Genomic DNA, 11,142 nt, shown 5'->3' on the forward strand with positions numbered 1-11,142 from the left:
TCATATGAGCTAAGAATTTTTATTTCATTTTAGAAGTTATCAAAATAACTAAAACAAAATAAATAGGTACCTGGTAAGGAAGTCGACTTGAACAATTACTCTGCCTTTTTAAGTACGTCTTCCTTACGGAGCCTCGCGATCCTCTTAGGATGCTGAGCGACCCCTAGGATCTGAAGTATCAAGGGTTGCAACCCATACAACAGGACCTCATCAAAACCTCTAATCTAGGCGCTTCTCAAGAAATTACTTTGACCACCCGCCAAATCAACTAGGATGCGAAAGGCTTCTTAGCCTTCCGGACAACCCAAAAACAACAATAAAAACATTTCAAGAGAAAGATTAAAAAGGTTATGGAATTAGGGAATTGTAGTGGTTGAGCCCTCACCCACTACTGCACTCGCTGCTACGAATGGTCCCAGAGTGTAGCAGTTCTCGTAAAGAGACTGGACATCCCTAAGATAAAAAGACGCGAACACTGACTTGCTTCTCCAATAGGTTGCGTCGATTATACTTCGCAGAGATCTATTTTGTTTAAAGGCCACGGAAGTTGCGACAGCTCTAACTTCGTGTGTCCTTACCTTCAGCAAAGCTTGGTCTTCCTCATTCAGATGGGAATGAGCTTCTCGTATTAACAGTCTGATAAAATAGGATAAAGCATTCTTTGACAAAGGCAAAGATGGTTTCTTAACTGAACACCATAAAGATTCAGACGGGCCTCGTAAAGGTTTAGTTCGTTTTAAATAGAACTTAAGAGCTCTTACAGGGCATAAGACTCTTTCTAGTTCATTTCCAACCATACGATAAGTTTGGAATATCGAACGATTTTGGCCAAGGTCGAGAAGGCAGCTCGTTTTTGGCTAGAAAACCAAGTTGTAGAGAACATGTAGCCGTTTCAGATGAGAATCCGATGTTCTTGCTGAAGGCATGAATCTCACTGACTCTCTTAGCTGTGGCTAAGCATACCAGGAAAAGAGTCTTTAAGGTGAGATCTTTCAGGGAGGCTGATTGTAGCGGCTCGAACCTGTCTGACATAAGGAATCTTAGTACCACGTCTAAATTCCAACCAGGTGTAACCAAACGACGCTCCTTCGTGGTCTCAAAAGACTTAAGGAGGTCCTGTAGATCTTTATTGTTGGAAAGATCTAAGCCTCTGTGACGGAAGACTGATGCCAACATGCTTCTGTAACCCTTGATAGTGGGAGCTGAAAGAGATCGTTCTTTCCTCAGATATAAGAGGAAGTCAGCTATTTGAGTTACAGAGGTACTGGTCGAGGATACGGATACTGACTTGCACCAGTTTCGGAAGATTTCCCACTTCGATTGGTAGACTCTAAGGGTGGATGTTCTCCTTGCTCTAGCAATCGCTCTGGCTGCCTCCTTCAAAAAGCCTCTAGCTCTCGAGAGTCTTTCGATAGTCTGAAGGCAGTCAGACGAAGAGCGTGGAGGCCTTGGTGTACCTTCTTTACGTGTGGCTGACGTAGAAGGTCCACCCTTAGGGGAAGTGTTCTGGGAACGTCTACTAGCCATCGAAGTACCTCGGTGAACCATTCTCTCGTGGGCCAGAGGGGAGCAACTAGCGTCAACCTTGTCCCTTCGTGAGAGGCGAACTTCTGCAGTACCTTGTTGACAATCTTGAACGGAGGGAATGCATATAGATCTAGATGTGACCAATCTAGGAGAAAGGCATCTATATGAACTGCTGCTGGGTCCGGGATTGGTGAGCAAAATATTTGGGAGCCTCTTGGTCATCGAGGTTGCGAAGAGATCTATGGTTGGCTGGCCCCAGGTGGCCCAAAGTCTCTTGCATACATCCTTGTGGAGGGTCCATTCTGTTGGAATTATTTGTCCCTTCCGACTGAGACAATCTGCCATGACATTCAAGTTGCCTTGGATGAACCTCGTTACTAGTGATATGTTTAGACCTTTTGACCAGGTGAGGAGGTCCCTTGCTATCTCGTACAACGTCAGAGAGTAGGTCCCTCCTTGCTTGGAGATGTACGCCAAAGCCGTGGTGTTGTCCGAGTTCACCTCCACCACTTTGCCTTGAAGGAGAGACCTGAAGCTTTTCCAGGCCAGACGTACTGCCAGTAGCTCCTTGCAGTTGAAATGCATTGTCCTTTGACTCGAGTTCCATATTCCCGAGCATTCCCGACCGTCTAATGTCGCACCCCAGCCTACGTCCGATGCGTCCGAGAAGAGAACGTGGTTGGGAGTCTGAACAGCCAGGGGAAGACCCTCTCTTAGGTTGATATTGTCCTTTCACCAAGTCAGACAAGACTTTATCTTTTCGGAAACCGGGATCGAGACCACTTCTAGCGTCTTGTCCTTTTTCCAGTGAAAAGCTAGATGGTATTGAAGAGGACGGAGGTGTAGTCTTCCTAGTGACACAAATTGTTCCACGGATGACAGCGTCCCTACCAGACTCATCCACAGCCTGACTGAGCAGCGTTCCTTCTTCAGCATCTTCTGGATGGATAGCAGGGCTGGGGGCTGATCGTCTTGTTGTTCAGCAACGTCCTCATCAGAGGGTTCCTCATCCGAAACTGATGAGGAAACGGCAACGGAGTGGGCAACGTCTGGCTCGCTGAATCCGGTCGCACTGGTGGATGCGTGACGGAGCCGGACGCAATATCATGGAACTACTGCACAGTCTGTGAACTGTCAACAACCATGGGTGCGCGAGGAAGCACAGCGTCAACCCGAGACTGTCTGGGTTGTGCAGTCAACACCCTACCGGGTTGCTGAGGTTGACGCACTGCGTCAAAACAAGTCACCTCTGCTGGTTGTTGAACGTCCTGAACGTCAACAACCACCTCCGAGCGTCGCTTAACGTCAACGTGCGGCTGGCAACCCACACTGGGTCGCATCGGTGGAGGAACCACCTCAACTGGCAGACGCGAGTAGGTTACCTCAGCGTCAACAGGGCGCACAACCGACCGGTTGGAAGGTTGTTGGCCAGAAGGTTCGGTAGCAACCTTCTCCGCATTTAAGTCCTCTATCAAGGACGCAAGCTTGGACTGCATGTCTTGCAGCAAAGCCCATTTAGGGTCTACGGGAGCAGGTGTGGCAACAGACGGGGTTAGCGACTGAGGCGGAACCATTTACCATCCCTGAAAGCCTTGTTATGCGTGACATAATGGTACAGCAAAACTTCAAAGGCTCGACACAGCTGTGAAGTTGAACTGTAAACAACTTGGAGCGTCTCCTGGCTAGGCGCCAGGGAGAGTCTACCAGAATTGAGAAGTCTATCTGGGCAGAGGCATGAACTCCCAAGCCGAGAACTTCTCTCGTGTCATATCAGACTCTCGCTCTATAAACCAGTTTAAAAGAAGGGAAAGCAAAGGCTGTATCCCCCAAACTCCTCCTGGTGAAAAACCAGTCGCCTAGCCAACGTAACGCTCTCTAGGAGAGCGAGAGGGCACTAGCTTAAAAACAACGGCTTCGAAGTAGCTAGGCCTAGTGTAAGCTCTGACGTTTAGGCGAACGAGGAGCAGCAGTTACAAAAAGATCCGGACAAAGATCCTTAAAAAAATCATCATGATTTAATTAAAGTCCATAGGAGGCTAAGCAGCTTTAGGCTCCTCTCCATTTGACAGAGTCCTCAAGGGAATATCAGTAGGAGGGAGAACAGCAACTTCCTCATCTACAGGAACCTTGTCCGATAAAAGCTGAGTCTCTCACTGGTGCATTAGTAGCGGACCAGAACGCAACGTCATGTAACTGCTTGACAGTCTGTGAACTGTCAACAACTGAACTGTCAACCACAACAGGTGCGTGAGGACGCACAGCGTCCACTCGAGACTGCTTTGACTGCCTAGACTGAGCAGTCAAAACGACTCTAGAATGCGGAGGTTGACGCACAGCGTCAAAACAAGTCAACTCCGATTGTTAGTGAACGTCTTGAACGTCCACAGGAGCATCAGCAAGTGGCCTAACGTCCAAATGCGGCTGAAAAACCACACGAGACCGCATCGAGTGTGGTTGCGGCTGAAAAACCACACGAGACCGCATCGAGTGTGGTTCTAAACAACCTGACTGACGTGACTAAGCTACGCCAACGTCAACAGTAAGCACAAAGGAACGTTAGGTTGGCTGAAAGCCAGGATATCGATGAGATAAACGGCTAGACTCAACGGACTAATCGGTAGAATAGTCTTCCATAAGGGAGGCAAGCATATACTGCATGTCTTGCCATACAACCCATTAAGGATCAACGGAAATGGTTGTGGTAAGAGACGAGGGTAACGTCTGTGACCGCAACACTTTGCCTACAAAAAAAGACTCTCGGAGTCTGTGTTACGCTTTTGTTAGGCGGCGAGCAGTTATCCGATGACTGCATAGGGTCAGAGCTGTCCTAGTGGTTGCAACCAGGATGCTGGACCTGTCCTGAAAGGACTGACTTTCGCTTAAGGGCTTCGAAACCTTGTGACAGGTTTCTTATGCGAAAAGCCTACGGATGACGAGGAGAAACAACGTCTCTCTCGTCTTATGGTAGGGGAGATCTTGGTAAGATACACCCGATACCATAGAGGGAAAAACGTCTGTTCGTTGGTCAAGGCCTCTCGAACCCATAAGTCGTTTGACATTACTTCTCCCCTGGGCTTGGGAGCATGTAAGAGGTCCCGGACTAGGTGAACGACAGGCACGAACAGACGAACCCTCGGACGCAACACTGTAACACTTTGCGCCTCAGACGCAACACTGTAACACTTTGCGCATATCACTTTATCACTTCGATTTTCTGTTTTGCACTTATTTCTACCTGAAACACGCAATTCTACCCTTCATTAAAAGGTAGTACAGTAATTGCGAAATCAGTCGTATAATGCAAGCTCATTAATACCAGCAAAAAACAGAAAACATATATTAAGATAAAAAAAAATCAGTGGTTGGGAAAGAGACTAAACACTAGTTCATATAACTACGTTTTCAATCTCTCACCGCACATAGCCTGGGGACGAGAATAAAAACCTAAAAACGTTTTATCCTTCCTCCCCGTACAGCGACTAGGGACGCGAGTAACCCGAGAACAACGTTACCTGCTTGAACGGAACGTTTTCTCTCCTCTCTCTCCCTCCGTCTCTATCTCTCTCTCTCTTTCTCTCTTGATTTCGCACCTAAGAGAAGAGCCCAATTATATTTCGTCAAAAAAAAAAAACATGTTATTTGACTAAAGGAAAAAACTGAAAGGTTTTTCAATAAAAAGTTCCTTTAAATTAGAATTCAAAACATTTAAGCTAAGAAAGAATGAACAAAACGTCAGAATCGATTTACTCTTACTGCAAAGTGAAACCGTGATACACTCTCTCTCTATCGTAACGATAGAGCGCATGTTGAACGTCCTGAACGTCAACAACTGCGTAGCATAAAAAAACTAAACGTTAGTTCATCTTTGAAAACAGTACGAAGACTATCAAAGAAAATCTATCATAAAATATTACATTTAAAAAGTTTTAAATCCTTAGCTCTTTAAAAGCTAATTACGATATAAAGGGCTCAACGTTGATTAACTTCGGTTTCCAAGTTAGGACCGTCTACTCTCAGGAAAGGTCTATATAAACAAAACATTAAAATTTATTTTTATATGTTTATAATAAATGGAAAGTTAATCGAAGAGGCCTAATAAAGGCGGAGAGATATAAAATATAAAGAGGAAAATCTATAACGTGATAAGAATTACTAAAGGCCTAAACACACTTCCGTCTAAGGGAAGGGTCGGCCATTTAAAAGTGAAAGAAAGTCCATACTCTCTTTGTCACCATAATTAAATCTATCCAAAACGAGTTCAATATTTAAGATGAAGATAAAACACCTGCATAGCGAAAGCTCAAAACTAGAATAAAGTACTTCACCAATTAGTTGTGAAAAAACTCCAGTTTAGCAACGGCGAATAAGAGCGTCTTGTAGATAGCTCGACAGAGAGAAAATTGAGTTCTTTGTTTACAATGAGTACTGGGTATCTGAACGACAGATGGCGCTGTTGAGTACACCCCCTACCTGTGTAGCGATCGCTGGCGAATTTTTCCGTAGAGTTTTTCTGTCGAGCAACAGAGTTGCAGCTATTATAATCACCGGCTAAGTTAAATATTGAAAACAATATATTTATCTAATGATACTTGGGTTATAAATCCAGCATCAGTAAAAACCAAAATTAAAAAGTGGTTGACTAATTGATTCCTATTCTTAACTGATCTCAGAACCTGATAAAAACAGTGATAATGTGCATTTCTTGATAATGAAATACTTTTATTTTGTAAGGAATCATTAAAATAACAGAAAGCCCCAAAATTGACAATAATTTATAAAAGATATGTAGCTCCTAAACTTATGGCCCAGGAATTTATCCTTGTTTTCTTTACCAAACAAATATAAAAAAGGACTAAATTTCAGTATAGAATTAATCTCAGATGAGCTCATTACCTGAATTTGCCGTCATTTCATTCCACAATAAAATACAGTACTGAATACAATCCTCCATCAAATGTTCATCAGCCACTAAATATAGTGTATAGTATTTGTACTCATAATCAATGGCGGCACTTCCAAACAAAAGGCTCCCCAATCAACACACACTATTACAGCACACTCATAAATTACCTTAAGTAACATACTGTACACCCTTAGCATCCATTATAATGCATCATCTTCAAAATTGTATTAAAATTATTCAGAATTGAAAACTGCCTGCTAGTAAGGTGAAACCTAGTATCCTCCAGGTCACAAGTTCGTGACTTGTAGAAAGGCTCTAATGCTGGCTCAGCACCAATGGAAGGTTCCCAAAAAACTATACACACACATTTGTTTGGTAGCAAAATGTTCTAAGATGTAGATCCATGAAATGTTTGGATGGATGTCACTGATGTTCAGCTAAGAACGAAACTCTCACAAAAGCATCTTATTACTAGTCCTCATGTTTTACTGTTAATCTGTATGCTCTACACTTCTTTTACAATAGCCTTATATTCCTGCACTGTGGCATAAAGCATATTTCATTACAGCAACCATTTCCTAAAAATGTCATACTTTATGACAACTTTGCATATTGCAATACTGTATATACTGTAATTTAACCCTTCAATAAAAATGGCTGAGGATATAAATTCCATGTCCTTTTGTTTAAATTTCTTAAAATCAAGACCATGAACAAATTTGTGAGTTGTAAAAACTGTCATTAATTTCAGCACAAACAAATCGTTACTGCATTATAACAGATAAAAAAAACTACACTGGGAGTAAAAAGTAAAATAAGGAAAAATTACATTTGACAATTTTCCTTCTGAAACAACCATATTGTGAGACAGTACAGCCTTAATATTATACTGCATTAAAAATACCTCATACAAAGAATAAAATGCCTAAACTCTATAAGCACTGTCTAAAAGATTCATTACTAGATGAGGGATTAAAATTGGAGCAGGAAAAAGTTGGCATTGTAACCCGAAATACAGGAAATTCAAAAAGACTGAGATGCTGCAAATAAGCCTTCTTACTGCTTATGGAGTGATACACAAAACAAATTTAGTACAGTATCTCACTTACCTAACATAAAGTGAAACGATATGCTAAATAAACCTAAATGGATACGGGTTACCTATCAAAATAAAGTCTAAAATTTACACTTGCTTTATTGTGTAACTAAAATACTAACAATGTTCTTTGTAACTCTGTGTATATTATTGTCACATTGATGCAAAAATAAAAATAAAAACGGTCAACTATAATTACACCTAAAAAGTAATTTTTTTTTTAATCCATCAGTGAAGGTCAACTGAAAATTTCTGTAAAGACAATTCCTTGGAACACTGATGTATAACATACCTGAACAACCACAGTGCAGTCTGATGGTCCTAGTGATGTTACAACAGATTCATATGTACTAGTAAGTCTGCTGTCTACGACTGTACATCCTTCAACATCAATCACTGCTAAGACTGGACGATGGTCACTCTGCTTTAATTCTGCTCTGCCATAATGAATTATCTTACCTACAAAGTTAATACAATTCTTAGACTTTTCATTGCTTAAAATACAGTATCATTATTGGGGTTTAACTTTATCTTGGTTGTAAGTTAGATGAATAACAAATAGAAATAAAAAAAAATAGTAAGCCTATTTACTTAGCAAGCACAACATTAAGATGACAATTTGAAGGTTTAAAGGCCACTCATGAATAGCAGCAGAAAGCGACAGTGATATTGCCCTATCAAGCAGGACAAAGCCCTCCATATATAAATATAATCAGTGCCCAATCCCCTTTCCACCAAAGCTAGGGCCAAGGAGGGCCAGGCAATGGCTGCTGATGATTCAGCAGATAGACCTACAGGCTCCCCCAAACCCCAAAACCTTAGCTCACAAGGATGGTGATGTTGCAGTGACCAAAGAAGCTAACGAGTTTGAGCGGGACTAGAACCCCAGTCTGGTGATCACCAGGCAAGAACGTTAACAACAGGCCACCACAATCCCATCCTATGATTAAAGTGTGAAAACCAAATCAAAATACTAATGTTTCTCTCCCTCTCTTGAATATATTCTTACAGATAGCAACCTAAATGTTTTTTTGTACTTGCTCCATAAATACTTAGTAGTCTTTCAAAATAACTTTGTGTAAAATACCACAAGTACCTGTCATTATTTCAGTATTTCTATTAACTTTTCCTGATATTCATATTGCTTCTTTTCTAGATGCTCAGTTTATCGACTTTACAGAACAAACAAAATATAAAAAAAATCCCTCCATTTCTTTCCTTTCAATAGACACATGCTCCTAGTAAAGTAATGAGACATTTTAGCAGTTAATGGCAAGAAATGAAGCTGTGACACCCCCAGAAACTCTTGTTATTTCAGTCTCTTTGTCGCACCAGTTTGATATACAGTACTCCATCCTCCATCCAGACTATCAGAAGTTTTAGCAGGGCATTTTAAGATATCTTCCTATGGATTTGATAGCATGCGTGTATTGTTTTTGGATGATCATGATCCACATTCTCTGTCTCATGTCAGGGACAATATTGTGATTGAAATAACCATTGTGAGGAGTGCGAATGTTTTATTGTTTCTCTCATGGAAAAGTATGTTTCAATGGTTCTTGATCATCTTAAGTTCAAAGTGCAAAACTAAAGTTACTTTTAGTTCAGAGGGATATACAGTAAAGACTAGGCTAGTTGATTATAACAAGGATGATATGCCAGTACTGTTATACAAAACAGCACTTAACCAGCCAAGTTTTGATAGTGACAAGCTTTTAACTACTTTAACTTACTTTGTTAAATCTCTGAAGTCCAGATTTTACCTGTCCGGTCACTAATCCTAACTTTTCAAGTTTTGTATGGTAGTAATAGTGTTCCATTCAGTAAGGATTATGATAGTTTACTACCCCTTACAGATTCAGAGCCTTGAATTCTTTAATTACCTTAGACCCTTCTGCTGCTAAACCCTACCTTCCCATAATCCTATTCACCCTTTTAGACTACTAGACTGCGAGGCAGAAGACCGAGTTGGTAGTCTGGATCATAATATCTCTGCAATTGCTTTTGTATTGAATATGTGGAAGACATTCTAAATATTTTTAATGAACAATTTGGAGTCCCATATGTCAAACCGTATTTAAAGATGGTTTGTTGGAAGTAATCTTGACTAGGTTAGAAAATCGTAACCTTGGTACATTACTTGTACTTAAAATTATCCTATCTCTTTCCTTCAATTGCATCCAACCTCCTACAGAGTGTAGGAGTCAGCAATATGAACATCACAGGAAATTCATAAAAATAAACAATTCTAATAATAAAATTCATTATTTCTATACTCACCCAATATATACATACATGCCTGCCCTCCTCCCCAATGACTCATCGTATCAAGAGAATACGGATAATTTAGACTTCCAAACCGAAAGGAACAAAGAGTAACTAGCGCGGTAGTTCTGGGATTCTTACCACTTACCGATAGAAGGTTCCATTCCTTTATGAAAGGCATGTATATACAGAATGGAAAGAAAATGAAAATTTTGAACTTGAAAAACAAATTACACTAAGAGTGTTAGTTAAACCACTCTTCTGGAGAGGATGCAATATGAACATCAGGTGAGTATAACAAAAGGAAATGTTATCAAAATTCTCTTAATCACCAACTGAGAAGAGGATATAATTAAAGTTTTTAACCAGAATCCAATGGGCCTTTTGTTTCTTGTATAACAAAATCAACAACCAAAATAAACATAAAGTTGATTGACTCTCATCCTGCATTACACCCATAAAAGCTCACTCTGTTTTCCACTACCAAATCTTTACAGACAAAAATAAAATAATACTCTAAAAACTATTGAGGAACCAGATAAAATCTCATAAAACTCCTGAACACATCACATGAAACTTTATTTAAAACTTTCAATATAGTGGCCTATTCTATGATTTTCAGATGTGGTGAGACTTAAGTTACAATATTTTGGTACCATAAAAGCAATGATACTCACTACCATGAATTTTGGTCATTAAAATTTCATGTTTTAAAATCCTCAGTGCTTACCAGGGGACCATTTTGGGTTATCCTTGTCCTTTGCATACTGTCGCCTCCAGAACAACACTCTGTCTGTCCATGCTGGTATACGTGACTTTTCACTGGTGTCATAATCATCGCTGAAAAGGTCATATTTATATGTAGGTGCAAATGCGATGTCTCCTTCCAGGAATCCTTTGAAACATTTTCCTTCAGTATGGCTTATCTGAAACAGATAAATGCTAGTATTACATATAATTCGATGAACCTCCCAATGTTCAAATTGCTTCTCATCCACTAGCTTTGGTTTATCGATGTTTACCCCAAAACTTTATAAAAAAAAAAATGTCCCATATTCTTTCTGTTCAAGAGATACATGCCCCAGTAAAGTAAATTAAATATCTAGCAGATACTGGCAAGTAGAAAGCTATGTTTCCCATCCAGATTCTCCGTGACAGCTGTTTCATCAAAACGTATCCCCTTTCCAGATTGTGATAAGTGTTTATTGCATTTCAAGTTAGCTTGCCTGCTTGATTGGTTAGCATTTCTGCACAGGGAAAGCACTGGGTTTTAAATAACCAATGTCGAGAGTACAATATTGCACTGTTCCCCTCAAAAAAAAAAAAAAAAAAAAAAAGTTTGAAGGTAGTA

General features: G+C 40.4%; 1 protein-coding gene across 1 annotated transcript in view; it reads right to left on the minus strand.

Moving 5' to 3' along the window:
* Positions 1-11,142, minus strand: part of Synj (synaptojanin) — a 392,031-nt gene that overhangs the window by 65,826 nt on the left and 315,063 nt on the right. The window contains exons 16-17 of the mRNA XM_068387313.1: positions 10,522-10,717; positions 7,819-7,985 (exon numbers count right to left, since the gene is read on the minus strand). Coding sequence (XP_068243414.1) covers positions 7,819-7,985; positions 10,522-10,717 — 363 coding nt within the window. The remainder of the gene's footprint in view (positions 1-7,818; positions 7,986-10,521; positions 10,718-11,142) is intronic.

The sequence above is a fragment of the Palaemon carinicauda genome, chromosome 1 (genome assembly GCF_036898095.1).
Source record: "Palaemon carinicauda isolate YSFRI2023 chromosome 1, ASM3689809v2, whole genome shotgun sequence".
Taxonomy (NCBI): Eukaryota; Metazoa; Arthropoda; class Malacostraca; order Decapoda; family Palaemonidae; genus Palaemon; species Palaemon carinicauda.